Genomic DNA, 26,853 nt, shown 5'->3' on the forward strand with positions numbered 1-26,853 from the left:
GTGCGTGTGTTTGTGTGTGTGTGTGTGTGTGTGTGTGTGTGTGTGTGTGTGTGTGCGTGTGTGTGTGTGTCCAGATGTCTGTGGCCTGTGGGAATCACAGCAGTGGGTGAGTGGAAAAGGAAATGATGTCATAAATTCTCACACAGATTCTAACAGCCGCATGTCCCTTGAATCCATGATCAATCGACCCCTGCAACACACACATGCACACACGCACACATGCTCACAAACACACACTTGATTATACTGTATACAAACATTATCTCCTCCCACATATCCCCTCTATCCATTCCCCATCCCTCCCTCCCACATATCCCCTCTTCATTATTCATTCCCCTCTCTCTCTCTCTATATATATATATATATATATATATATATATATATATATATATATATATACAGTATATCCCTATCTCTCTCTCTATCTATCTATCTATCTATCTATCTATCTATCTATCTATCTATCTATCTATCTATCTATCTATCTATCTATCTATCTATCTATCTATCTATCTATCTATCTATCTATATCTATCTATATCTATCTATCTATCTATCTATCTATCTATCTATCTATCTATCTATCTATCTATCTATCTATCTATCTATCTCTCTCTCTCTCTCTCTCTCTCTCACTCCCTATCTCTAATTCTCCATCCAATCCTCTGACCATCCCCATTTTCGTTCCCACGAGGAGTGCAAAAGGCCATGTAAACAGCTGTGTGTGTGTATGTGTGTATTTGTGTGTGTGTGTGTGTGCACGTGTGTGTGTGTGTGTGTGTGTTTGTGTGTGTGTGCATATGTACATGCACGTGCACATACCAGAGTGTGTTCATTATGATGTGTTACTTGTGAGTCAAAGTCAGGGATTTAAAACATCAACAGCAGTTAAGCCAATTCTTTTGTAAAGTCAATAAGTCAAGTGCCGCTTACGTCTCTCTACCGCCAATCTCTCTGTCCTTAGGTCTCTCTACCACCACTCTCTCTCTCTCCTTAGGTCTCTCTACCACCACTCTCTCTCTCCTTAGGTCTCTCTACCACCACTCTCTCTCTCCTTAGGTCTCTCTACCACCACTCTCTCTCTCCTTAGGTCTCTCTACCACCACTCTCTGTCCTTAGGTCTCTCTACCACCACTATCTCTCTCCTTAGGTCTCTCTACCCGCCAATCTCTCTGTCCTTAGGTCTCTCTACCGCCAATCTCTCTGTCCTTAGGTCTCTCTACCACCACTATCTCTCTCCTTAGGTCTCTCTACCGCCAATCTCTCTGTCCTTAGGTCTCTCTACCGCCAATCTCTCTGTCCTTAGGTCTCTCTACCGCCAATCTCTCTGTCCTTAGGTCTCTCTACCACCAATCTCTCTCTCCTTAGGTCTCTCTACCACCACTCTCTCTCGTTAGGTCTCTCTACCGCCACTCTCTCTCTCCTTAGGTCTCTCTACCGCCAATCTCTCTGTCCTTATGTCTCTCTACCACCACTCTCTCTCTCCTTAGGTCTCTCTACCACCACTCTCTCTCCTTATGTCCTCTCTACCACCACTCTCTCTCTCCTTATGTCTCTCTACCACCACTCTCTCTCTCCTTAGGTCTCTCTACCACCACTCTCTCTCTCCTTAGGTCTCTCTACCACCACTCTCTCTCTCCTTATGTCTCTCTACCACCACTCTCTCTCTCTCTCCTTAGGTCTCTCTACCACCACTCTCTCTCTCCTTAGGTCTCTCTCCTTAGGTCTCTCTACCGCCAATCTCTCTGTCCTTAGGTCTCTCTACCACCTCTCTCTCTCCGTAGGTATACCACCACTCTCTTTCCTTAGGTCTCTCTACCAACTCTCGTCTGAGTATTTGTATCTCTCCATACCGTGGTCGGTGGGTTTGGCCAACATAATTATGATCTAAGACAACTTGTGATGTCCTCAAGTATGAATAATTCTCAAGCTGCATCGTATTAACTGGTACAGATGTTATGGTGACACTGAGGATACAAATACATTCTGTTTCAGAACAGAGACCACTACTATAGAATAAAGCTTATTTCGGTATGAAAAACTAGAAATAGGAGAGTTCACGCCCCACCCTAACAAATGAACCCTTTCACTAACACACTACATAAGGTTAACCCTTTCACTACCACACTACAGACCCTTTGTAGTGTGGTAGTGAAAAGGTTAACCTTCTGTAGTGTGGTAGTGAAAGGGTTCCCCTTCTGTAGTGTGGTAGTGCAAGGGTTAACCTTATGTAGTGTGGTAGTGAAAGGGTTAACCATGTGCAGTGTGGTAGTGAAAGGGTTAACCGTGTGTAGTGTGGTAGTGAAAGGGTTAACCTTCTGTAGTGTGGTAGTGCAAGGGTTAACCTTATGTAGTGTGGTAGTGAAAGTGTTAACCTTCTGTAGTGTGGTAGTGAAAGGGTTAACTGTCTATAGTGTGGTAGTGAAAGGGTTAACCTTATGTAGTGTGGTAGTGAAATGGTTAACCCGTTGTAGTGAGGTAGTGAAAGGGTTAACATTCTGTAGTGTGGTAGTGAAATGGTTAACATCAATAACCTAGGAGCAGACTCTGAAAGTCTGCACATTTCACCAATTTCTTTTTTTAACTCCCCCCCCCCACACTTCTTGTTGCTATGGCGACAAGATGACAGGAAGTAGAGGTAGAGTGAAACATCTCACGTCTCCCTCGTGTCTGGCTGCTATAGGTCTCAACGCTGGGTTAACAATGCAAAGATGTATAACGTCACGCAGGCTCGCCACAAATTGATTTCCCCCCAAAAAATAACGTGTGAACACATGATTCTTGTATTTACAGTATTTTCCGTTGCTCAACTGTGTGTATTTCTCCTGCACTGGCTTGCCACCGCCACAAGTAACCTGATATGAACCTGAAACCTGAAACACTATTGGTCTGTCTATATTATTCATATTGTTCTGTTACATCGAAGCTCTAATTACACACCGCATTACCGATTAGATACAAATTAGGCTACTCAGCCATTCATTCACACATGACCTCGTTTACGTATGGTAATGTTTGGTTTCTCTAAGAATTCTATCTTAAAAACCCTACCACTCAATAGCTGTCTGCGACTAGACGTTGTGATATCGTCATTAGAATGTCTCATGATTGACGTGTCTCCTGACGTGAGATTGTGGCAGTGCGCCTGAAAGGTAAACACCAGCTGACATCTGTACGTTGTCACAGAGGGAGATAGATAAAAACGCGACACTATCACATGTTTAAAGTCATCATCCCACTGCGCGGTCACTTTCCAGCAGGATTTGAGTCAGGCTTGACTCAGCGTGTTTTCACAAGGCCATTGATAGCCGTTTACACACTCAGTATATGACTGGTTGAACGAGAGGCTTAAATTATCCTTGTGATCACAACACACACACACACACACACACACACACATGCACATAAACACACAAGTGTGCACGCATGCACGCACACACACACATGCACAAGCAAGAAAGAAGGGAAGTAAAAGCATATTAAATTCAGATATTAGCGAACAAGAAGGTACAAGTAAGCTGGGTACACACACACACACACACACACCTAAACACACACACACACACACATAAACACACGCACACATACACACACATAAACACACTATCTCACACACACACACACACACACATTTGGTTTGACTAGCCCCTGTTCACACTGCAGTTAAGGCCATGGTTACACTTACAACGTTTCATTTTCGAATTATTTCGTTTGCATGTCCAAGTTAAAGGGCAACGCCGTTTTGGTAGGAAAACGCGTTTATCTAGCGGCAACGCTCAAAGGGGGTTTTCGTTTTGAAAACTCCCAGACAACAGTGCCATGTAATTTGCGCGAGCCAGATACGGAGCCGTTCATTGCCCAACGCCCATGTGCAGTAGACACCGACGCCAAATTCTCCCCTGGCTGGACCTCGACTCCGTCCATTAGTCCAAACATCAGAACTATTTCTGGGAGTCACTTGCAATATCGCGCTATAATTAATATAATTTGCTGTCTCCCGACACCAACCGGCCATATGGGGAGGCTATACAGGATTATCAGCTGCGTCCTGCTAAGATTGCTTATTCATGTGCTTTATAACGGAGCAGATGGATAACCATTTGACTCCATCCTCCCAGACACCATCAGAGATTGATTTTGTACCTTGCTTTTAATTTCGCCATAATTAATAAGATCATTTAAACCCAAAACCAAGAGGTGAATTATATCCACAGTGGGTAGCCCTAACTCTAATGTAAGGGTGTGATGCAGAGACAGGCCCTGTCCACACGCACGGTTAGCTGCGGCTACCAACTAAGCTCATGTGATGTCAAGTTATTGTTATAAGGAACCCAATCCAAACTACAACAGTCTGTATCCCCTTAACAATTGTTTGTATTGAGCCGTATTGTATTGTACCCATTCTGCAATCTGTTAAATAACGTTTTCATCCATTTATTCTACTAGCGTTAATGTTACTACCTTAATGTACGATAGCCTCAATGATAACTATATAAATGGAAAATGCCAATCACATTAGCATGTAGCTAACAACATCAGAGATCTTTTTGTGAGACTAAACTCTCCACTCTTGGTGGTAAATTGTGTTGATGTTGGTTTTGTTTCATCAACAAATGAGGCAGAACACACAGTGAATGTATCCTTTTTTGTTTATTGCACTTTTATTGCACTTTGTTTCTTGCTGAAAAATAAATGCTAAATGTTGCTAATGGCTCACGCGAGGTAATTAATGGTGGGGTTCTGTTTTTGAGCAGGACGTGGAGTGGACGCGTTCAACCTTTCTGATTGGTTGAAAATGGCTTTCATGTTTGAACTACATCGCCACCTACTGCTTTGGCATTGTACTACATGTATATACATCACTCTGTGCTCACGAGACAAATAACGTCTAACTTGCCTGCCAATACACAGCGTTCTGAAAAGCTAAATGAAACCAAATCATTTTGGCTATAATGTAACCGCAGCCTAAGATGCACTTCCCTCCCTCTCAGTAGAAAAGATCAGTTGGCTTGGGGCATACGTGTACACACACACACACACACACACACATGCACACGCACGCACACACACACACACACACACACACACACACACACACACACACACACACACACACACACACAAACACACAACACACATACATACACACACACACACACACACACACACACACACACACACACATACACACACACACACACACAGGGTAAGCAGAGTGGTGTAACTTGACCTGGCACTGTCTCTGTCTGCCCCCGGTAGCTAGGAGAGACAATCAACCATGTGTTGAGAGAGAGGGGAGGGGGGGGGGGGGGACTTATGCAAGCTCTAGATTTATAGAGAGGGGAATGAGAGAGATGGGGAGAGCGATGGTGAAAAGGGACGAGGTGAGACGGTTTGTAAAGGAGACTAGAAGGAGAGAGAGAGAGAGAGAGAGAGAGAGAGAGAGAGAGAGGAGAGATAGAGAGAGAGAGAGAGAGAGAGAGAGAGAGAGAGAGAGAGAGAGAGAGAAAGAATACAGGAATACAACCACCATAAAGACTATCAATCACACATACACAAAAAACTCCTTCTGTACTGTACTGATTACTTCTGATTTCTCTGTTTGATTGTTTTGTTTTGTTTGGCTTTGGCAATGTAAACGTATGTTTCCCATGTCAATAAAGCCCATTTGAATTGAGAGAGAGAGGAGAGAGAGAGAGAGAGAGAGAGAGAGAGAGAGAGAGAGATAGAGAGAGAGATCATACTTGTTCCATTGGGGTACACACACCCACAAACAAACACAAGAAAATACACATACATACACACACAATCACAAGAACACACTCATACACATACAGACAGAGAGAATGAGAGAGGGGGGAGAGAAAGAGAATGTGAGAGACGGGGGGGTTTATGAGAGGAGCAGACTGATTAGGAGTTGATAGTGGAGAGAGAGGGAGGGGGAAGAGGGGAAGTAGGGAAGAGGGGAAGTAAGATGTGAGTGTGAGAGGACCAGAGAGAGAGAGATAGGCCAAGATTGTGTCCCCGTGTATTTCCTGACTTCCTGTGTGAATGGACCGTCACTTCACTTGGTCCACATGTCTCCTTCCAACTCTCTCCCTCCACCTCCCCTCCCTGACAGGTCACTATTCTTTCTTTCTTCATTTTACCTTACTTTCCTTCCTTCCTCCCCACCTTCTCTTACTAGTGTAGTGAAAGCGTTAACCGTCTGCAGTGTGGTAGTGAAAGGGTTAATCTTCTGTAGTGTGGTAATGAAAAGGTTAACCTTCTGTAGTGTGGTAGTGAAAGCGTTAACCCTTTGCAGTGTGGTAATGAAAAGTTAACAGTCTGTAGTGTGGTAGTGAAAGTGTTAACACTTTGTAGTGTGGTAGTGGAAGGGTTAAACACTACATCAATCTCTCTCCTGCATCCCTCCTCCCATCTCTCTGTATTTCCCAGATGGCACGGTGCTGGTGATGATCCAGATGAAGTATTCATGAGGACGATGCTGGCTATAGTAAACACAGGCCTTTCAGAGGCAGGGAGCTAATATGAGAATGGAGATTTTCTATTAATATCATCCTTCTCTCTCCCTGTCCCTCTCCCTCTTTCATTTGTCTCTTTCTGTCTTTAATTCCCTCTTTCCCTCTCTTTCTTTCAATCTTCCTATTTCGCTCTTTCTCTCTCTCTCCCTCTCTCTCTCTCTCCCTCTCCCCCCCCCCCCTCTCTCTCTCTCTCTCTCTCTCTCTCTCTCTCTCTCTCTCTCTCTCTCTCTCTCTCTCTCTCTCTCTGTCAACTCTCACTGTGATTGGCTGTTAAAGATTTAAACTTGAGCGAGACCAATCCCCTCTTGGCCTCTCTCTCTCTCTCTCCCTCTCTCTTTTCCTCTCTCTCTCCTTCCGCTGTCTCCTTCTCCCTCCTTATCATCCGCCGTGATTGGCTGTTGGAGATTTAAACTCGTCTGAGGCCACTCCCCTTTTCTCGTGAGTCAGCACAGCCAGAGTGGACATTTTCACCACAACAAGGCAGGGAAAACACAACTCAGGATATATAGGTGGCCATGTTGAGCTCAGTGAAGAGTCCTTCCTCTACTGCTGATTCCAGGTCACTTCCCCGTCCATTTCAGCTTCTTCCTCTCAGAGTCAAATTAATTCTGGTATCTGTCTGTCTTTCTGTCTCTTTCTTTCTGTCTTTCTTTCTTTCTTTCTTTCTTTCTTTCTTTCTTTCTTTCTTTCTTTCTTTCTTTCTTTCTTTCTTTCTTTCTTTCTTTCTTTCTTTCTTTCTTTCTTTCTTTCTTTCTTTCTTTCTTTCTTTCTTTCTTTCATTCTTTGTCTTTCTTTCTGTCTTTCTTTCTACCATTCTTTCTTTCTCTATTTGTTCTCCCCTTTTTCCTTTCTTTCTTTCTGTCTTTCGTTCCCTGCTTGGAGACATGTTTTTAGAGGTAAGTATAGTTTGTTTTATAGGCTGATGTCACCACCAGCCTGCCTCGCCCGTTTAGAAATGTCCCTAAACGTATTGTTCCTCCTTCCTAAATCCTTCCTCTCCAAAAGAAACAAGTCGCCACCATTGACTTGTTAAGAGTAAGAGACAGTGACAGCAGAAGGCGAAGCTGTTCCCTCAGAGAATGACATCACTATCCTCTCTTCCTCTCCCTCCCTCTCTCTGGACAGATGAGAGAAAGAGCACATTGTGTCGTGTCACATGGTGTCGGTGGAAGGCTGTGAATTTGGTGATGCGTATCCATTAACCACAAGCCAGGGTCACAAAGACAATCTACTAATACTACTGTAATTACGAGGATCCCCTGTACTGTGTGTATAATGTGTGTGGGGGGGGGGGGGAACGACTCAGACATAGGGTCCATTCAAACCCTAATTCTTGGGTTGGGCTGATTCTTTAATACAGCATGACCCGTCTTGTCTTTTGGAATAGTTAAATTATGTAACGCAATTACAGCCCAGTCTGACGTTTTAACTGCTGTCTCGTGACTTTATTAATGTAATGACCTTGTTCTGACAAACAAGTCGTGACAAACTGTTTCAAAAGAGGCTCAAAGAAGTCAGAGAGAAACGAAGAAACGGACAAAACAGATGTTCCATAGAAAAACAGATTTCATCTTCCCGTCATTTGTACATAAACAGTGACTCCAAGCAAAGAAAACACACACACACACATACAAGCATACACTCCATATCCTTCCTACATTACACACACTCACTCACACTGACACACCCATATACAGTCCATACACGTGCATACATATATGATTTAACTGGAATTGTGTTGCTAGGGAACAGCTTGGACCGATTACTATTTCCTGTCAGTTAGCAACCACCGCAACAGGAAGTAAACTTGGGTCTAGTCACAAAGTTACAATATTATTGTAATATTAAGAGCATTTTATGCCACTGATATAATGATATTATAACGTGAGCATCTCACTTTATTTTGCCACAACCAAAAATGGTATTTCAGGGCACTAGACTGCAAGCGAAATGTTCACATTTATCACTGGTCGCTTTCTTTTTGGAAAGTGCAGCGCAATCATGTAATCTATTTTAAGATAATATTTTGACATTTTGCACTTGTATTGCTTATCTTATCCGTTGAGCATGGCGGGCACATCTTAACTACAGCCTGTAATAACGTGTCGTGCCTCACTGACTGGAATAGGCAACTGGTAACTTTGTGTCGTCAAAAACAGCACGGATCAGAGCTGAAACAGCTCATTCATTGTGAAGACTATTGCATATTCAACCCATTCAAGCAAGGAAGTGCCAAAACTATGCTGTTTACAGCTGATTCTTTTAAAAAGCAGAATAAGGGGAGAGGAGAGACGGACACAGGGCACAGACACAGGGCACTGACACAGGGCACTGACACAGGGCACAGACACAGGGCACTGACACAGGGCACTGACACAGGGCACAGACACAGGGCACAGACACAGGGCACTGACACAGGGCACAGGGCAGCCGAGGGACAGTTGAATGGTTGTTGCCCTTGCCACACCTACCAACGTTATGAATAAAGTATACAATGCTAATTAATACTAACCTACCCAAAAAGGGGTTAAAGATGGCACATATAAATATATGTAGCATAAGAAACAAGCTAGCTGAGATATCAGAGATTTTACTATCAGACAATTTCCATATTTTAGCTATATCAGAAACACACCTTGATTCTACATTTGAGGATGGGGCATTGCAAATTGATGGATACAACATTTTTAGAAAGGACAGGAATGCATTTGGGGGAGGGGTTGCTTTTTATATTCAGAATCTTATTCCAGTGAAGATTAGGGAAGATTTAATGAATAATGAAATTGAAACATTATGGCTGCAAGTACACTTGCCTCATTTGAAGCCTATGTTGATCGGTTGCTGTTATAGACCACCTAGTGCAAATAATGTGTATCTAGAACAAATATGTGACATGTTGGACCAAGTGTGTGATTTGAGTAATGAGATTTATTTTATGGGTGACCTTAACATCGATTGGTTTTCATTGAAATGCCCATTGAAAAAACGACTTCTAACTGTAGCAAATGCATGTGGTCTATCACAGGTAATTAACAAACCAACTAGGATATGTTTGAAAAAGGATGGTAACCAGGTCTCCACCTGCATTGATCACATTTTTACTAACAATGCGGAGCTATGTTCCAAGGCGGTATCTGTAACTGTTGGTTGTAGCGACCATAACTTAATTGCTATTGTGAGGAAGACTAAAATGCCAAAACTGGGACCTAAAATAATTTACAAAAGATCGTATAAAATGTTTAATCAAGACAGCTTTGTGAAGGATGTTGAAAATCTATGTTGGTCAAAGGTGTTGAGGGAAAAAGATCCTGAAAAATCTCTATGGGAATTTGATACCATTTTTATGCCACTTGTTGACAAACATGCACCATTGAGAAAGTTTACAGTCAGAAGCGTCAGAACACCATGGTTGGATGATGAACTAAAAGAATATATGATAGAACGTAATCGAGCTAAATTAATAGCAAATACATCAGGTTATAAATCAGACTGGGAGGTATATTGTAAATTAAGAAATGTTGTTACAAAATGTAATAAGAAGAAGAAGAAATTGTATTATGAAAATAGGTTTAATTATATAAAAAATGACAGTAAATTATTATGGAATACTCTAAATGAAATAATGGGCAGGAATAAGAAACCTACCCCATCCTTTCTAGAAACGGAAGGAAAATTCCTCACCAAACCAGTTGAGATTGCTAATCATATTAACAATTATTTTATTGGAAAAGTAGATAATTTAAGAAATAATATGCAAACAATAGATAATGAAAAATCTTATTTATTAATAAAGAATAAAATAATGAAAGATAAAAATTGTCAATTTAATTTTGATAGTGTGACTATAAGTAATGTAGAACATATGTTAAGTACCACTAAAAACAAACCACCAGGTGTTGACGGTCTTGACGGGAAACTTCTGAAATTGGTCCCTGATTTAATTGCCCCTGCTATCTGTCATATTATAAATCAATCCTTTAGTGAATGTTTGTATCCGCAACAGTGGAAAACTGCCAAAGTAATACCACTGCCAAAAAATTTGAAATTGCCATTCTCAGGATCTAATAGTCGTCCCATAAGTTTACTGCCAGTTTTGAGTAAACTGATGGAAAGAATAGTAAGTGAACAGATTAAAAGCTACTTTTCTTTTAACACATTGACCACTGATTTTCAACATGCATATCGTGAAGGACATTCAACAGCGACTGCTTTAACCCAAATGACGGATGATTGGCTGAAAGAGATAGATAAAAAGAAAATGGTTGGAGCTGTCTTGCTTGATTTTACTGCAGCATTCGACATCATAGATCACAAATTCTTACTTAAAAAACTTGAATGTTACGGTTTCTCCTCATCTGCACTATCTTGGATGCAAACTTATTTAGCAAACCGGAAACAAATAGTTTTTTTTAATGGGAGTTACTCAGAAGTTAAAACGGTAAGGTGTGGAGTACCCCAAGGAAGTTGCCTTGGGCCTTTGCTCTACACCATATTTACAAATGACATGCCTCTTGTCCTAAATAAGTCCTATATTTCTATGTATGCGGATGATTCAACGATTTACACATCAGCCTCAACAGCCAATGAATTAAATACGGTCCTAAAGGCAGAGTTGCAATCAGTGATGGAATGGATAAAGAATAACAAACTAGTTCTAAACATATCAAAGACAAGTAGCATCATTTTCGGTTCAAACCATACTCTAAGAACGAACCCAGTCTTGAAACTTTTGATAAGTGATGTGGTAATTAATCAAGTCCAGGAGACTAAACTCCTAGGGGTAACATTAGACAGTAAATTGTCATGGTCACACCATATAAACAATATAGTAGTGAAAATGGGAAGAGGGATTTCTGTTGTTAAAAGATGTGCTCATTTGTTACCACTAAATTCTATCAAACAGGTAATTCAAGCTCTGGTTTTGTCAAATCTTGACTATTGTCCTGCAGTATGGTCGAATGTAACAACGAATAAACTGAAAAAATTACAAATGGTACAAAACAAAGCAGCACGTATAGCGCTTCGCTGTGAGTACAGAACTAATGTTGCAGCGATGCACATTTGTTTAACTTGGTTACTTGTCAAACATAAATTACTCTGCTCACTCCTTGTATTCACAAGGAATATTCTTGTTACAAAGATCCCCTCAATTTTATATAACAATTTATCAATAAGTCTTGACAGACACAACCATTCCACCAGACATGCTTCTGCACGAGGTTTTACACTTCCAAAAGTGAGGTCGAATGCAATGAAGCGAACTGTCATGTTCCGTGGTATGCAGGAATGGAACTCTCTTCCCAGACATGTTAAGCAGGAGAATAGTAAATGCCGTTTCAAAATCGTGGTAAAACAACATTTTCAACCAAAGAAATTGACATTCCCTAATAGATAGTGTGTACGTAAATGAAAATGTATGTGTCTGATAAAGAGATAGGTATATATGGATGAAAAGGCATGTGTCTGATAGGGATATATTATTAAAATATTGTATAATTGGCTGATATGAACAGGTATTATTGTATTGTATTATGAATTCATAAGGCGTATATATTTTTATCTTGTATTATGAATTTGATTAGGGTTTTTATTGTTGTTTTAATTGTCTGTATGACATGTAAATGTTGTGAGTGTATAAGGGTTTTTATTGTTGTTTTAATGGTCTGTATGTCATGTAAATGTTATGAGTGTATAAGGGTTTTTATTGTTGTTTTAATTGTCTGTATGATATGTAAATGTTGTGAGTGTATACGTCTGTAACTGTATTTTATGTGTTATGGACCCCAGGAAGAATAGCCCCAGCACTGCTGTGGCTAATGGGGATCCAAATAAACATAAACATAAACAGACACAGGGCACAGACACAGGGCTCAGACACAGGGCACTGACACAGGGCTCAGACACAGGGCTCAGACACAGGGCACAGACACAGGGCACAGACACAGGGCACAGACACAGGGCACAGACACAGGGCTCAGACACAGGGCACTGACACAGGGCTCAGACACAGGGCTCAGACACAGGGCACTGACACAGGGCACTGACACAGGGCACAGACACAGGGCACTGACACAGGGCTCAGACACAGGGCACTGACACAGGGCACGGACACAGGGCACTGACACAGGGCACGGACACAGGGCACTGACACAGGGCACTGACACAGGGCACTGACACAGGGCTCAGACACAGGGCACTGACACAGGGCACTGACACAGGGCTCAGACACAGGGCACTGACACAGGGCACTGACACAGGGCACTGACACAGGGCACTGACACAGGGCACTGACACAGGGCTCAGACACAGGGCACGGACACAGACACAGGGCACTGACACAGGGCACTGACACAGGGCACTGACACAGGGCACTGACACAGGGCACTGACACAGGGCACTGACACAGGGCACGGACACAGGGCACTGACACAGGGCTCAAACACAGGGCACTGACACAGGGCACTGACACAGGGCACTGACACAGGGCACGGACACAGGGCACTGACACAGGGCACTGACACAGGGCACTGACACAGGGCACTGACACAGGGAACTGACACAGGGCACTGACACAGGGCACGGACACAGGGCACGGACACAGGGCTCAGACACAGGGCACTGACACAGGGCACGGACACAGGGCACGGACACAGGGCACTGACACAGGGCTCAGACACAGGGCTCAGACACAGGGCACAGACACAGGGCTCAGACACAGGGCACAGACACAGGGCACTGACACAGGGCACTGACACAGGGCTCAGACACAGGGCACTGACACAGGGCACTGACACAGGGCACTGTCTCGTCCCCTCCCGACTCGACCCAAAACACTGGGCCTCTCTCCTGACTGCTCTTCAGCACCTAGATGAAAATATTCGCTCAACGGAGGAGAGCAAAGAGCTGAAATGATCATTCAGTTGACATACCGGTTCTCCTCTCTCATTCGGCTTGAAACCTAAAATGTTCCCACACCAGAGCTGTGGAATGTAACTTTGAAACCAAGTCCATTTATTCTTCTAAACTTCCTGGCTGGAATTTTGCAGTCGTCTGGGAAAACATCCAGTATCTTATCTCTCCACGTCACCTGGCTGGCGCCCTGTGTGTCTGCTGGAGGACCTGCTGCTGCGCCCCGCCTCCCACAGAGAGCGTAGTGAGACGAGAGGGACAGAAGCATCGCCACATGCTGCTGACATGCTATGTAAACAAACACGTATCGAAACGGCAATATCGAGGTCCGCATTAGGAGTGAGTTCATGTCCATAATCCATATATCATATTATATTATAGTAAATCGATATAGTAATTATACTTGGGTCCATTTAAAATGTTTATGGTGTCAGGTTGAAATCTTCTATACAAGTAGGAACTTCCTAGCAGACCAATCTTGTAGACACAAACATTCTCTCTCTCTCTCTCTCTCTCCATCCCTCCCTCCCTCCTCACCTTGACGTCTTGTTCCAGTGTTCTGATGAGTTCTCCATCCACCTGTCCAGTCTGTGCGACTCGGAGAGAGCGCCGCTCTGCCTTCCTCAGCCGGTACTGCAGGATACGACACGTCTTGTTAGCCTGTAGGGCAGTATTATGGCCACGTTAGTGCTGGGTTCTGACTATGGCAGTGTACCTGCTCTAACTGTTGTCATAGCTACCTACCTGCTCTAACTGTTGTCATAGTTACCTACCTGCTCTAACTGTTGTCATAGTTACCTACCTGCTCTAACTGTTGTCATAGCTATCTACCTGCTCTAACTGTTGTCATAGTTACCTACCTGCTCTAACTGTTGTCATAGCTACCTACCTGCTCTAACTGTTGTCATAGCTACCTACCTGCTCTAACTGTTGTCATAGTTACCTACCTGCTCTAACTGTTGTCATATTTACCTACCTGCTCTAACTGTTGTCATAGTTACCTACCTGTTCTAACTGTTGTCATAGCTACCTACCTGTTCTAACTGTTGTCATAGTTACCTACCTGCTCTAACTGTTGTCATAGCTACCTACCTGCTCTAACTGTTGTCATAGTTACCTACCTGCTCTAACTGTTGTCATAGTTACCTACCTGTTCTAACTGTTGTCATAGTTACCTACCTGCTCTAACTGTTGTCATAGTTACCTACCTGCTCTAACTGTTGTCATAGTTACCTACCTGCTCTAACTGTTGTCATAGTTACCTACCTGTTCTAACTGTTGTCATAGTTACCTACCTGCTCTAACTGTTGTCATAGTTACCTACCTGCTCTAACTGTTGTCATAGTTACCTACCTGCTCTAACTGTTGTCATAGCTACCTACCTGCTCTAACTGTTGTCATAGTTACCTACCTGCTCTAACTGTTGTCATAGTTACCTACCTGTTCTAACTGTTGTCATAGTTACCTACCTGCTCTAACTGTTGTCATAGTTACCTACCTGCTCTAACTGTTGTCATAGTTACCTACCTGCTCTAACTGTTGTCATAGTTACCTACCTGCTCTAACTGTTGTCATAGCTACCTACCTGTTCTAACTGTTGTCATAGTTACCTACCTGTTCTAACTGTTGTCATAGTTACCTACCTGCTCTAACTGTTGTCATAGTTACCTACCTGCTCTAACTGTTGTCATAGTTACCTACCTGCTCTAACTGTTGTCATAGCTACCTACCTGTTCTAACTGTTGTCATAGTTACCTACCTGCTCTAACTGTTGTCATAGTTACCTACCTGCTCTAACTGTTGTCATAGTTACCTACCTGCTCTAACTGTTGTCATAGTTACCTACCTGCTCTAACTGTTGTCATAGTACCTACCTGCTCTAACTGTTGTCATAGTTACCTACCTGTTCTAACTGTTGTCATAGTTACCTACCTGCTCTAACTGTTGTCATAGTTACCTACCTGCTCTAACTGTTGTCATAGTTACCTACCTGCTCTAACTGTTGTCATAGCTACCTACCTGTTCTAACTGTTGTCATAGTTACCTACCTGCTCTAACTGTTGTCATAGTTACCTACCTGCTCTAACTGTTGTCATAGTTACCTACCTGCTCTAACTGTTGTCATAGTTACCTACCTGCTCTAACTGTTGTCATAGTTACCTACCTGCTCTAACTGTTGTCATAGTTACCTACCTGCTCTAACTGTTGTCATAGTTACCTACCTGTTCTAACTGTTGTCATAGTTACCTACCTGCTCTAACTGTTGTCATAGTTACCTACCTGCTCTAACTGTTGTCATAGTTACCTACCTGCTCTAACTGTTGTCATAGCTACCTACCTGCTCTAACTGTTGTCATAGTTACCTACCTGCTCTAACTGTTGTCATAGTTACCTACCTGTTCTAACTGTTGTCATAGTTACCTACCTGCTCTAACTGTTGTCATAGTTACCTACCTGCTCTAACTGTTGTCATAGTTACCTACCTGCTCTAACTGTTGTCATAGTTACCTACCTGCTCTAACTGTTGTCATAGCTACCTACCTGTTCTAACTGTTGTCATAGTTACCTACCTGTTCTAACTGTTGTCATAGTTACCTACCTGCTCTAACTGTTGTCATAGTTACCTACCTGCTCTAACTGTTGTCATAGTTACCTACCTGCTCTAACTGTTGTCATAGCTACCTACCTGTTCTAACTGTTGTCATAGTTACCTACCTGCTCTAACTGTTGTCATAGTTACCTACCTGCTCTAACTGTTGTCATAGTTACCTACCTGCTCTAACTGTTGTCATAGTTACCTACCTGCTCTAACTGTTGTCATAGTACCTACCTGCTCTAACTGTTGTCATAGTTACCTACCTGTTCTAACTGTTGTCATAGTTACCTACCTGCTCTAACTGTTGTCATAGTTACCTACCTGCTCTAACTGTTGTCATAGTTACCTACCTGCTCTAACTGTTGTCATAGCTACCTACCTGTTCTAACTGTTGTCATAGTTACCTACCTGCTCTAACTGTTGTCATAGTTACCTACCTGCTCTAACTGTTGTCATAGTTACCTACCTGCTCTAACTGTTGTCATAGTTACCTACCTGCTCTAACTGTTGTCATAGTTACCTACCTGCTCTAACTGTTGTCATAGTTACCTACCTGCTCTAACTGTTGTCATAGTTACCTACCTGCTCTAACTGTTGTCATAGTTACCTACCTGTTCTAACTGTTGTCATAGTTACCTACCTGCTCTAACTGTTGTCATAGTTACCTACCTGCTCTAACTGTTGTCATGGTTACCTGCTCTAACTGTTGTCATAGTTACCTACCTGCTCTAACTGTTGTCATGGTTACCTGCTCTAACTGTTGTCATAGTTACCTACCTGCTCTAACTGTTGTCATAGTTACCTACCTGCTCTAACTGTTGTCATGGTTACCTGCTCTAACTGTTGTCATAGTTACCTACCTGCTCTAACTGTTGTCATGGTTACCTGCTCTAACTGTTGTCATAGTTACCTACCTGCTCTAACTGTTGTCATAGTTACCTACCTGCTCTAACTGTTGTCATAGTTACCTACCTGCTCTAACTGTTGTCATAGTTACCTACCTGCTCTAACTGTTGTCATAGTTACCTACCTGTTCTAACTGTTGTCATAGTTACCTACCTGCTCTAACTGTTGTCATAGTTACCTACCTGTTCTAACTGTTGTCATAGTTACCTACCTGTTCTAACTGTTGCCGCAGCTCTTGGAGTTGGTACACGTCTTCTTCCATGTACATGTCTCTCATCTCCAGCATCTCAGACCTCAACTCCTCCATCTCATCCTAAACAGGGAGAGAGAGAAAGAGAGGGAGAGAGAGAGAGAGAGAGAGAGAGAGAGAGAGAGAGAGAAAGAATGTATTTTATAAATGTGTCATTTGATTTCCTGTACATGGACCTCATGACTCATCAGGAAAAAGGATGTTTGAAAGAAAGTTATGTAGAAGAGAAGAGTTATGTATCATCGATTCATCGATGCATCATGCATCTTGGAGCAATTACAGCTTCTAGAACATTTGTCCAAATATAGGAGTACCACACATCATTATTATCATGAAAGAATCTACCATTAACCCTTTCAGGTACGATCTCAAATGTGAGATAGAATTCTGAGATGATGATGTAACAATGGTTACTGCCCATTGAAAGCTATGGAGTTCTAAACCTCTGTGATAGAATTCCAACAAAACATTCCAAAAAGATTTCAAGATGATTTACCAAATCTTACATCATACTTTATTTTTTTAATTTGATTGTGGTTATGGGGGGGGGGGGGGGGGCTTTAAAGGGACAGTATATGTTTTGAAGATGTGTCTGATCTATAACAAACTGGAAATCCAAAAAGCACAAGCACCAGAGATACCGATCCGATACCCATTGTTAAATTAATAAACTGTATGCCTCACTGTGTGGAAGAGATACCGATACCGATCCGATACCCATTGTTAAATTAATAAACTGTATGGCTCACTGTGTGGAAGAGACTGGGATCATGCTTTTGTGCAAGGCAACATCAGGCTTGACTTAAAACATTACTTTCCTAACTTAGTGAAACAAAATGTAACAAATTAACACATAGTTATAAATGTACTGAATTGTTATTTATTATTGTATGTATTATATTATATTATTATAAAGAAATAATAATACAAATTTGAAAGAAATCCGATATATATATTTAATCTTTTATACCAAATCCAGCTATTTTAGTCATATCGGGGACGATATCCGATATCCGATATTAATATCTGATCGGTGCATCCCTAGTTTTGGTTATTATGATAGTTGCAGCAGAATGTATTAAGCAAACAAGGCATCCATATACAGTATTACAGTTAGGGCTGGGCGATATGGCCTAAATATGATATCACGATATTTTCTGACCTTTCGGCGATACACGATACACATCACGATGTTTTTCTTTTTTTCCCCAAACAATTCATTATGAGGCTTACCAAGACAGTATTTGAGTTTGCAAGCTAACATTAAAGACAAAATAAAATACCCATACATTTAGCATTTTTATATTATATATTAGATTTAGATTATTGGATTATTAGATTATATATTGCATATATTTAGCAATGAGATATTATATGATTTAGATATGAAATATGATGAATTGAAAATGGGGGACCCTGATGTAAACAAGACGAAAGTCTTTCTCTGGTCTGCATCCCCTTAACAATTGTATGTATTGAGCTGTACTGTACCCATTCTGCAATATGTTGATAAAGTTTTAAATCAATCAATCAATCAATCAATCAATAGCATTTTAGCATTTTTATGAAACTACTGTATATTTGTATGTCTCTAAATGTTTTGATGAATTGAAAATGGAGGACCCTTATGTAAAAAAGCCGAAAGTCTTTTTCTGGTCTTCATCCTCCAGTCCACTGTTGTTGTATTGAGCTGTACTGTATTGTACCCATTCTGTAAAGTTTTCATTCATTCAGACGGCAAACAGAATAATTTTGATTGACAGTCGAGTCTGCCAATTATGTCACACCGCTTGCACCCGCCCTGCTGTTCTTAGCACCAATCGGCAAGCGCGTATTCATTTTTTACTTCCGCTATATCCGCCATTGATTTTGAAGAGAGCTCAACGACAACAACAACGGTAGCTCCCTGCGACCGACGTTTAGCTTTTAGCTCCGCAGGATGACTAAACGAGGCATAATGATTTTACTGCAACAAATGTTATAATAAAAGCCTTTCCATACATCTGTCTGATTGAAAACTTTATTAACAGACCGCAGAATGGGCACAACTCAGCACGGGCTGAGATATGAACGAGTAATGCTTGCTATCTATCTAGGTCGACATCGGACGTTGCTATGTTCGGGTAAATACACTGATGTTATTGAACGTGTAACTATATAATGTTAATGCCACAAATCGAATGCCTTTGTTAATCATAAGTAGTAACTTTGATGCAGTAGTGTGTGTGTGGGGGCGGCGTGATGCAGTAGTGTGTGTGTGGGGGCGGCGTTGTTCAAAAGTTTGAACGTGTGGACCAGATTGACGCGACACAATCCTCTTGGGCAAAACATCACGATATCCACGATAAGTTTAAAAAGTGTATCGTTAATGAACTGTACCCGATATTTATATAATATCGTCATATCGCCCAGCCCTAATTACAGTGTTATTATTTTCCCACATCTATTACAACTAGGGGACAGGGTTTCCGTTAGAAAAAATTGTTGCCGGTCTCAGGGTCCGGTAGATTTAAATCTACCGGTCAAATGAGAGAAATTCCGGTCAGAGTTTATTGAGCTTAAAAATAATTGACATCCTCAAGGCATGTAGATTTATAATATTTTAACTTAAAACTAGGCTACTTTTGCGTATACTAGGCCTGCCACGATAACACATTTTGCTGGGCGATTAATTGCCCCCGAAAATATCGCGATAAGCGATATTATTGCGACCGGTTAGAGAATCTTTTTGAGAAATTTATTTCCCAAAACCTTTATTTTGAAGCCCACCGCTCCGTCTTTTCCGGTGTTTAAGACTTTTATTTTGAAGCCCACCGACCGAACCGGAAGTATTGTTGTGATTATCCTAGCCGACAACTTGTCTCGTCCGGTTGTGTTTTTTAGTTTTAACGTTAGCTACTAACGTTAGATGCAGCTACTACAGGCAATCAACGATGAGGAGGAAGCGTCAAAGCAGTATTATAATAGAATAGCTGTGGTGCGTAGGCACTGCAGCACGACTCGAAAACGACCTGTTATAATAAATTAATTCATGTTTAACTTGTCCCCGTCTCCAGTCCTTTGACTAGCCCCACCCGTTCATTGTAAACAATGATGCATGTTATTGTATTAACGTTATTCTGTGTTATTCTAACGTTACACTACAAATAACGCTACTTGGTTAAAAGGAGCAACACTATTGAGAAATGTAGTTAAGCTATGTGGTGTTGCCCCACGGAGCTCCTGTGCTGTGCTGTAGTAAAGCCAGCGGCCCGCCTCCCAACACGGACAGTGACTGACAAGGGGCACTGGTTCCGCCTCATTAAAACAAACGCGCAAATAGCAATTAATCGCGTCCGTCAAAATCATTGCATTCATTTAAATTATCGCGGCAATTAATCGATTTATTGCTTATCGCGGCAGGCCTAGCGTATACAATCATTATATTCCAAATAAAATAAGTCCAGAGACTCCGTGCTGCTGCCGACTTTAAATCAAATAGGTGTCTGTGGGCAGTCGCCCGACATTAATACAGTATACAATAATAAACAGCAGTCTGTTATAATCACATTTTTATGAGCTAACGAATTCCGTTATATTGGACATTTGTATTAATTATATCAAGCGAAGAACTGAGAAATTTGGCAGAGAGAGACGGCAACATTATCGTGGGTTTGCGTGATGACTCTCTCCACCTCGCAACGACTTATTTGCAAAGAGTATGGCGCTGCAGAGCAGCAGATTCAGCTGTTTTTTGGCTCTATCTGGGGACCGCTCAACAGCGCCCCCCACCCAACAGCTGAATTGCCAATGGCTGAATTGGAGTACTGCACTGTGCCGCTGCTGCTCCGGCTCTGCAGCTACACATGCACTCGCAAAACCCAGCACTAAGCTCTCGCTGACAACATTATTATACCTGCTTGGTGAAGCAACGATGAAACAAATGTAATGATTGTTTCGTTCATCGCATAGGCTATTTAATTTTAGCCTATTTTAATACAATTCAAATAATCAAATTGTGCTTGGAGGGAATTATTTTCACCGGACATTAAGACCGGAGAGATTAAATATGTCGGACTTCAACAGATTTTGCCGGTCAAATACCTGTAATTACCGGCTAACGGAAACGCTGCTAGGGGATGCTCGATATTGGCTTTTTTACCGATACCGATATACCGATATTGTCCAACTCTTAATTTCCGATACCGATATCAACCGATACCGATATATGCAGGGTTTCCCCACCAAAAAACGGAATCATTTCAGGTAATTAACATTACATATCTCTTGTTGTGGAATTAACACAACCTTATGCATACTTTTGACAATAAATTTAATCTGAATTTGTTCTTACTTGCTTGCCTGGGTAAATAAATGTTATAGAAATGTAAAAAAAATTTAAAATTAAAAAAAATTGAAAACCGATACCGATATTTTCCGATATCACATTTTGATGCCGATATCGGCCGATAATATCGGTAGGCCGATCATATCGGACATCCCTAATTACAACGATTCACCTATTACAATTCACCTATTACAACGATTCACCTATTACAACGATTCACCTATTACAACGATTCACCTATTACACCGATTCACCTATTACACCGATTTACCTATTACAGCAATTCACCCATTCACCTATTACAAAGATTCACCTATTACCCTATTACAACGATTCACCTATTATGATTCACCTATCACAATGCTTCACATATTATAATTCACCTATTACAATGGTTCTCCTATTACAATGATTCACCTATTACAACAATTCACCTATCACAACGATTAATTTATCACAACGATTCACCTATTAAAATGATTCACCTATCACAACAATTCACCTATTACAATGATTCACCTATCACAACGATTCACCTATTACAATGATTAACATATTACAATGATTAGCCTATTACAACGATTCACCTATCACAACGATTCACCTATCACAGGGATTCACCTATCACAGGGATTAACCTATCACAGGGATCACAGGGATTCACCTATCACAGGGATTCACATGTATTCACCTATCACAGGGATTCACCTATCACAGGGATCACAGGGATTCACCTATCACAGGGATTCACCTATCACAGGGACCACAGGGATTCACCTATAACAGGGATTCACATATCACAGGGATTCACATGTATTCACCTATCACAGGGATTCACATGTATTCACATATCACAGGGATTCACCTATCACATGGATTCACCTATCACAGGGATTCACCAAACTTTTCCTTGGCAACAGAATCCCAGTGAAACTGTCTATACTAGTACACATTAATAATGCTGACAACCATGTTTTTGTTAAGAATGTCTACAGATGGTATGGAACAGTTAGCCATTGATTTGCACTAGCACTGCTAAGAAATGCTGCAATTTCAGTAACAGACAAAACAGTGGACAAGAGAGTCCTTTTGAATAGAATTGGAATAGAATTAAATTAAACTAGAGATCATGATTAATTAAATGAGACGTCTTAAAAACATTCACTATCCCTTCAATGTTCATCAATCATCATTTACCATCTCCATTACCGTCATCCCCATCAGTCATTGTCCTTGTTAAATCATCTGCCATTAAGCTCCACATCTTAGCCCTCATTAACATCAACATCAGACCACGTGAGCGGATCGGCGCGGCCGAGAAATCCGCTCTTCGCTCTTTAAAGCTTGGTCCGCTCCGCTAATCACTCATGTTGACCCCGCCCCCAAGTCGCTCTCCGCTCGCTCCCCGCTCACCTTGAATCGAGCGCTCCCCGCTCCCCGCGCCAGATCGCTCGGCAGTTTTTTTTCTTCTTTTTTTGGAGCATGGTGTAAATGAGCTCAAACTACAACAGTCTACACCCCCTGGGCCCCTTAACAATTGTTTGTATTGAGCCGCATTGTAATTGTAGCCATTCTGCAATGTTAAATAACGTTGTTTATCCATTCACTATCTCTATTAAGCGATGATAGGCTAGCCGAGCCACAATGCTATGGTCGCTGCCATTAACGTTAGCATGTAAGCTAACGTCAACAACAATGGCGTCGATATACTTTTTCTAACTAGAGTGAGTGTGGGCGTCTCTACAGTGACAAAGCCTGAACGAACAGCCTATCACAGGTTCACCCTTCTCATTGGTTGAAAATGGCCTTCATGTTTGTACATCGCCATCTGTTGCTTTGGCATTGTACTGCATGTATATATTACATCAGTGTTAAACCACTGTGAGCGGCCTGGAGTGGATTGGAGCGGAGGAGAACTCTCGCTCCGGACGTCGCGCCGACTCATTTTAAAACCCACTCCTCGCTCACGTCAAAACCGGCCGCTCCGCGCCCCGCGCCGCTCGCGCTCCGATCCGCTCACATGCACTGATCAACATCAAATATAACAATGCTTGTTGTCATCACAATTAGTGGCATTATAATTATGTACAGTATAAGGTCAGGTCAGTTAGTAAGGGTCTGTAGGAATACAGTTAGAACCCACTGGTAGCTGCCTGGCACATACATGAGAAGTCTGAGAAGTCTTGATTGCTAGTAGTGTTGTCAAAAATATCGAAGTATCGATACATATCGATACTGAATATTTAAAAAGGCGTCGATACTCATTTCCCGAAGTACCGATACTTTCTGCAGTATCGGTACCAGCTGGCGAGTGTTCTACCGCAAGTTGTTGACGCGCTGTTCAGAGCGCTCAGCGTGCTTGCCCCCCCGGCTCCTCCGAGTCCAGCCCTCCCCCTCACAGAGTCACAGAGAGCCGTCTTCTTCAGTTAGTAAACAAACATTTTAGCTGAAGATGGTAAATGCAGAGCCTCCGCAACTTGTGCTTGTGGATAAAGAAAGCAGCAGAAGTGCTGTTTGGAGGTACTTCGGGTTTCAAGTAAACAACGAAGGACAAGCTACAAATGCCCCAATGCTATTTGCAAGCGGTGTTATAGCAGTGCCAGCGCCGATCTCCATAAAGAAATGAAAGAGGTTCGTGACAGCTGCTCTTTCAACGTCACTGTGACTGAAGCATTAAACCATTAACTCTAGTTTAATACATGATACGTTGTCTACTGATGGCGCATAATATCAACAGCTGCTTCGTTGTAACGTTAGCTACTGCTAGCAGTTAGCCCCCTTAGCTTAGCTGGCCACCGTTATAAATACTGCATGGAAACAGAGTAACGTTAACGTGTAAACGCTATGTCGAGGTCATACAATACTACAGTCGACATAAGGTTAACGTTACCCCGTTTCCACCAAGTGTTTAAATAGCAGCAATCTTGTTGAAAATGTAACATTACTAAAATGCTCCGAGCATAGCCTCTCTCTCTCTCTCCATCTACCGCTACCTCTCTCTCTCTCTCGCTCTCTCTCTCTCTCTCTCTCTCTCTATCTACCGCTACCTCTCTCTCTCTCTCTCTATCTACCGATACCTCTCTCTCTCTCTCGCTTGCTCTCGTTATCTTTAAATAAAAACTGTTACTAACTGTTCAGTTTGTGAGGTACATGCAACACAGATTACAGTGTTTACATCTGTCTGCTTGAGAAAATACCATGTTCTGCATTTGCAATAAAAATGATTGAAGTGAGATGAACAGTTATTTTTAAATGTGTGATCTAAAGATAAACAAAGGGTTTTAAAAGTGTTATATTTATCTTCTCTTATAGTACCAGACTCGAAGCTGAGGTGAATCAACCAGCAACAAAAGCTAAATTTGTTAAAAAAAATATATATATATATATATATATATATATATATATATATATATATATATATATATATATATATATATATATATATATATAATATATATTTATTTATTTTTTGGTATCGAAATGGTATCGAAGTATCGATACTTTTCAAGGTATCGTATCGAAGTCGAAATTCCAGTATCGTGACAACACTAATTGCTAGACCTACATAATGTACAATAGAGATATGTAGGTTATACCTGAACAAGACCAGTTTGGGGAATTAAGTATGTTTTATTGAATAGAGTCATGCTTCCTCCCTCAGGGATTCTACACATATTTAAGCAGCACCTCTACTCCTGGTGGTATGAGCACAAACGATTTAGCTACAACAAGCTAAAGGCTAATAGCATTATGGTACGTAAATCCCTATATCCATATCGCCCACACAAACACACCCCCAGCCCGATCAAGTATCTATAAGGACAAGCTTTGCCAGTGAACAGAAGACTAATCAGTGCCAGCTAATATATAAGGAGAACAGGAGAATAGCAGTGGAGATGTAGCGTGCTGCAGTCATAATTTACTAACAGAATAGAATAGTAGTTGTGGAGATGTAGCGTACTGTTGTCATAATTTACTAGCAGAATAGAATAGTAGTAGTGGAGATGTAGCGTACTGTTGTCATAATTTACTAGCAGAATAGAATAGTAGTTATGGAGATGTAGCGTACTGTTGTCATAAATTACTAGCAAAATAGAATAGTAGTAGTGGATAGTGTAGCGTGATGTTGTCATAATTTACTAGCAGAATAGAATAGTAGTAGTGGATATGTAGCGTGCTGTGTCATAATTTACTAGCAGAATAGAATAGTAGTAGTGGATATGTAGCGTGCTGCTGTCATAATTGACTAGCAGAATAGAATAGTAGTAGTGGATATGTAGCGTGCTGCTGTCATAATTTACTAGCAGAATAGAATAGTAGTAGAGGCGATGCAGCGTGAGAGTCATAATTTACTAGATGGAGAATTGAAGAATGTGGGTCAACCTCTGCAGAGCACTGGGGATGTGTGTGTGTGTGTGTGTGTGTGTGTGTGTATGTGTGTGTGTGTGTGTGTGTGTGTGTGTGTGTGTGTGTGTGTGTGTGTGTGTGTTGTGTGTGTGTGTGTGTGTGCGTGTGAATCAATTCACATGAATATGACATGGAATGTGTGTATGTGTGTGCAGAGACACACAAGGCACAAAACTAAAACTAAAATTAGCTAAGGAACCTGTGCATGTGCATGCGTGTGTGTGTGTGTGTGTGTGTGTGTGTGTGTGTGTGTGTGTGTGTGTGTGTGTGTGTGTGTGTGTGTGTGTGTGTGTGTGGTGTGTGTGTAAAGAAGCATCATGCTGTGAGGGTGGGTGAGAGGAGATTGTGCTGAAACCCACTGCAGCAAGGATCATCTGCCTGGCTACATATCTGTAATATAGGCCAGCGAGAGAGAAGAGGGGAGCTGGAGGTGAGAACAGAGGAGAGAGAGGTAAACAGAGAGGACCAGAGAGAGAGAGGGGAGAGTAAGGACAAAGGAGATGAGAGGAGATGAGAGGAGAGGAGAGAGGGAGCTGAGAGAAAAAGAAAAGAAAGAAAGAAAGAAAGAAAGAAAGAAAGAAAGAAAGAAAGAAAGAAAGAAAAGAAAGAAAGAAGAAAGAAAGAAAGAAAGAAAGAAAGAAAGAAAGAAAGAAAGAAAGAAAGAAAGAAAGAAAGAAAGAAAGAAAGAAAGAAAGAAAGAAAGAAAGAAAGAAAGAAAGAAAGAAGGGAAAAGAGAGAGAAGAAGAAATATAGAGACAGGAGAATGAGAAGGAGATTGCTAAGGTAATGTTTGGTCCACAGTAGTGGAGATGTAGCGTGAGGCTGTCATAATTGACTAGCAGAATAGAATAGTAGTAGTGGAGATGTAGTGTACTGTTGTCATAATTGACTAGCAGAATAGAATAGTAGTAGTGGAGATGTAGTGTACTGTTGT

The 26,853-nt window shown here is 41.6% G+C and overlaps 1 protein-coding gene across 1 annotated transcript in view; it reads right to left on the reverse strand.

The window, feature by feature from the left end:
* mtcl2 (microtubule crosslinking factor 2) overlaps positions 1–26,853 on the reverse strand; it is a 179,963-nt gene that overhangs the window by 147,973 nt on the left and 5,137 nt on the right. The window contains 6 exon segments of the mRNA XM_084333500.1: positions 8,822–8,894; positions 12,466–12,642; positions 12,726–12,921; positions 13,031–13,272; positions 13,955–14,093; positions 17,147–17,248. Coding sequence (XP_084189626.1) covers positions 8,822–8,894; positions 12,466–12,642; positions 12,726–12,921; positions 13,031–13,272; positions 13,955–14,093; positions 17,147–17,248 — 929 coding nt within the window.

Source organism: Notolepis coatsorum (genome assembly GCF_963971535.1).
Source record: "Notolepis coatsorum genome assembly, chromosome: 17".
NCBI lineage: Eukaryota > Metazoa > Chordata > Actinopteri > Aulopiformes > Paralepididae > Notolepis > Notolepis coatsorum.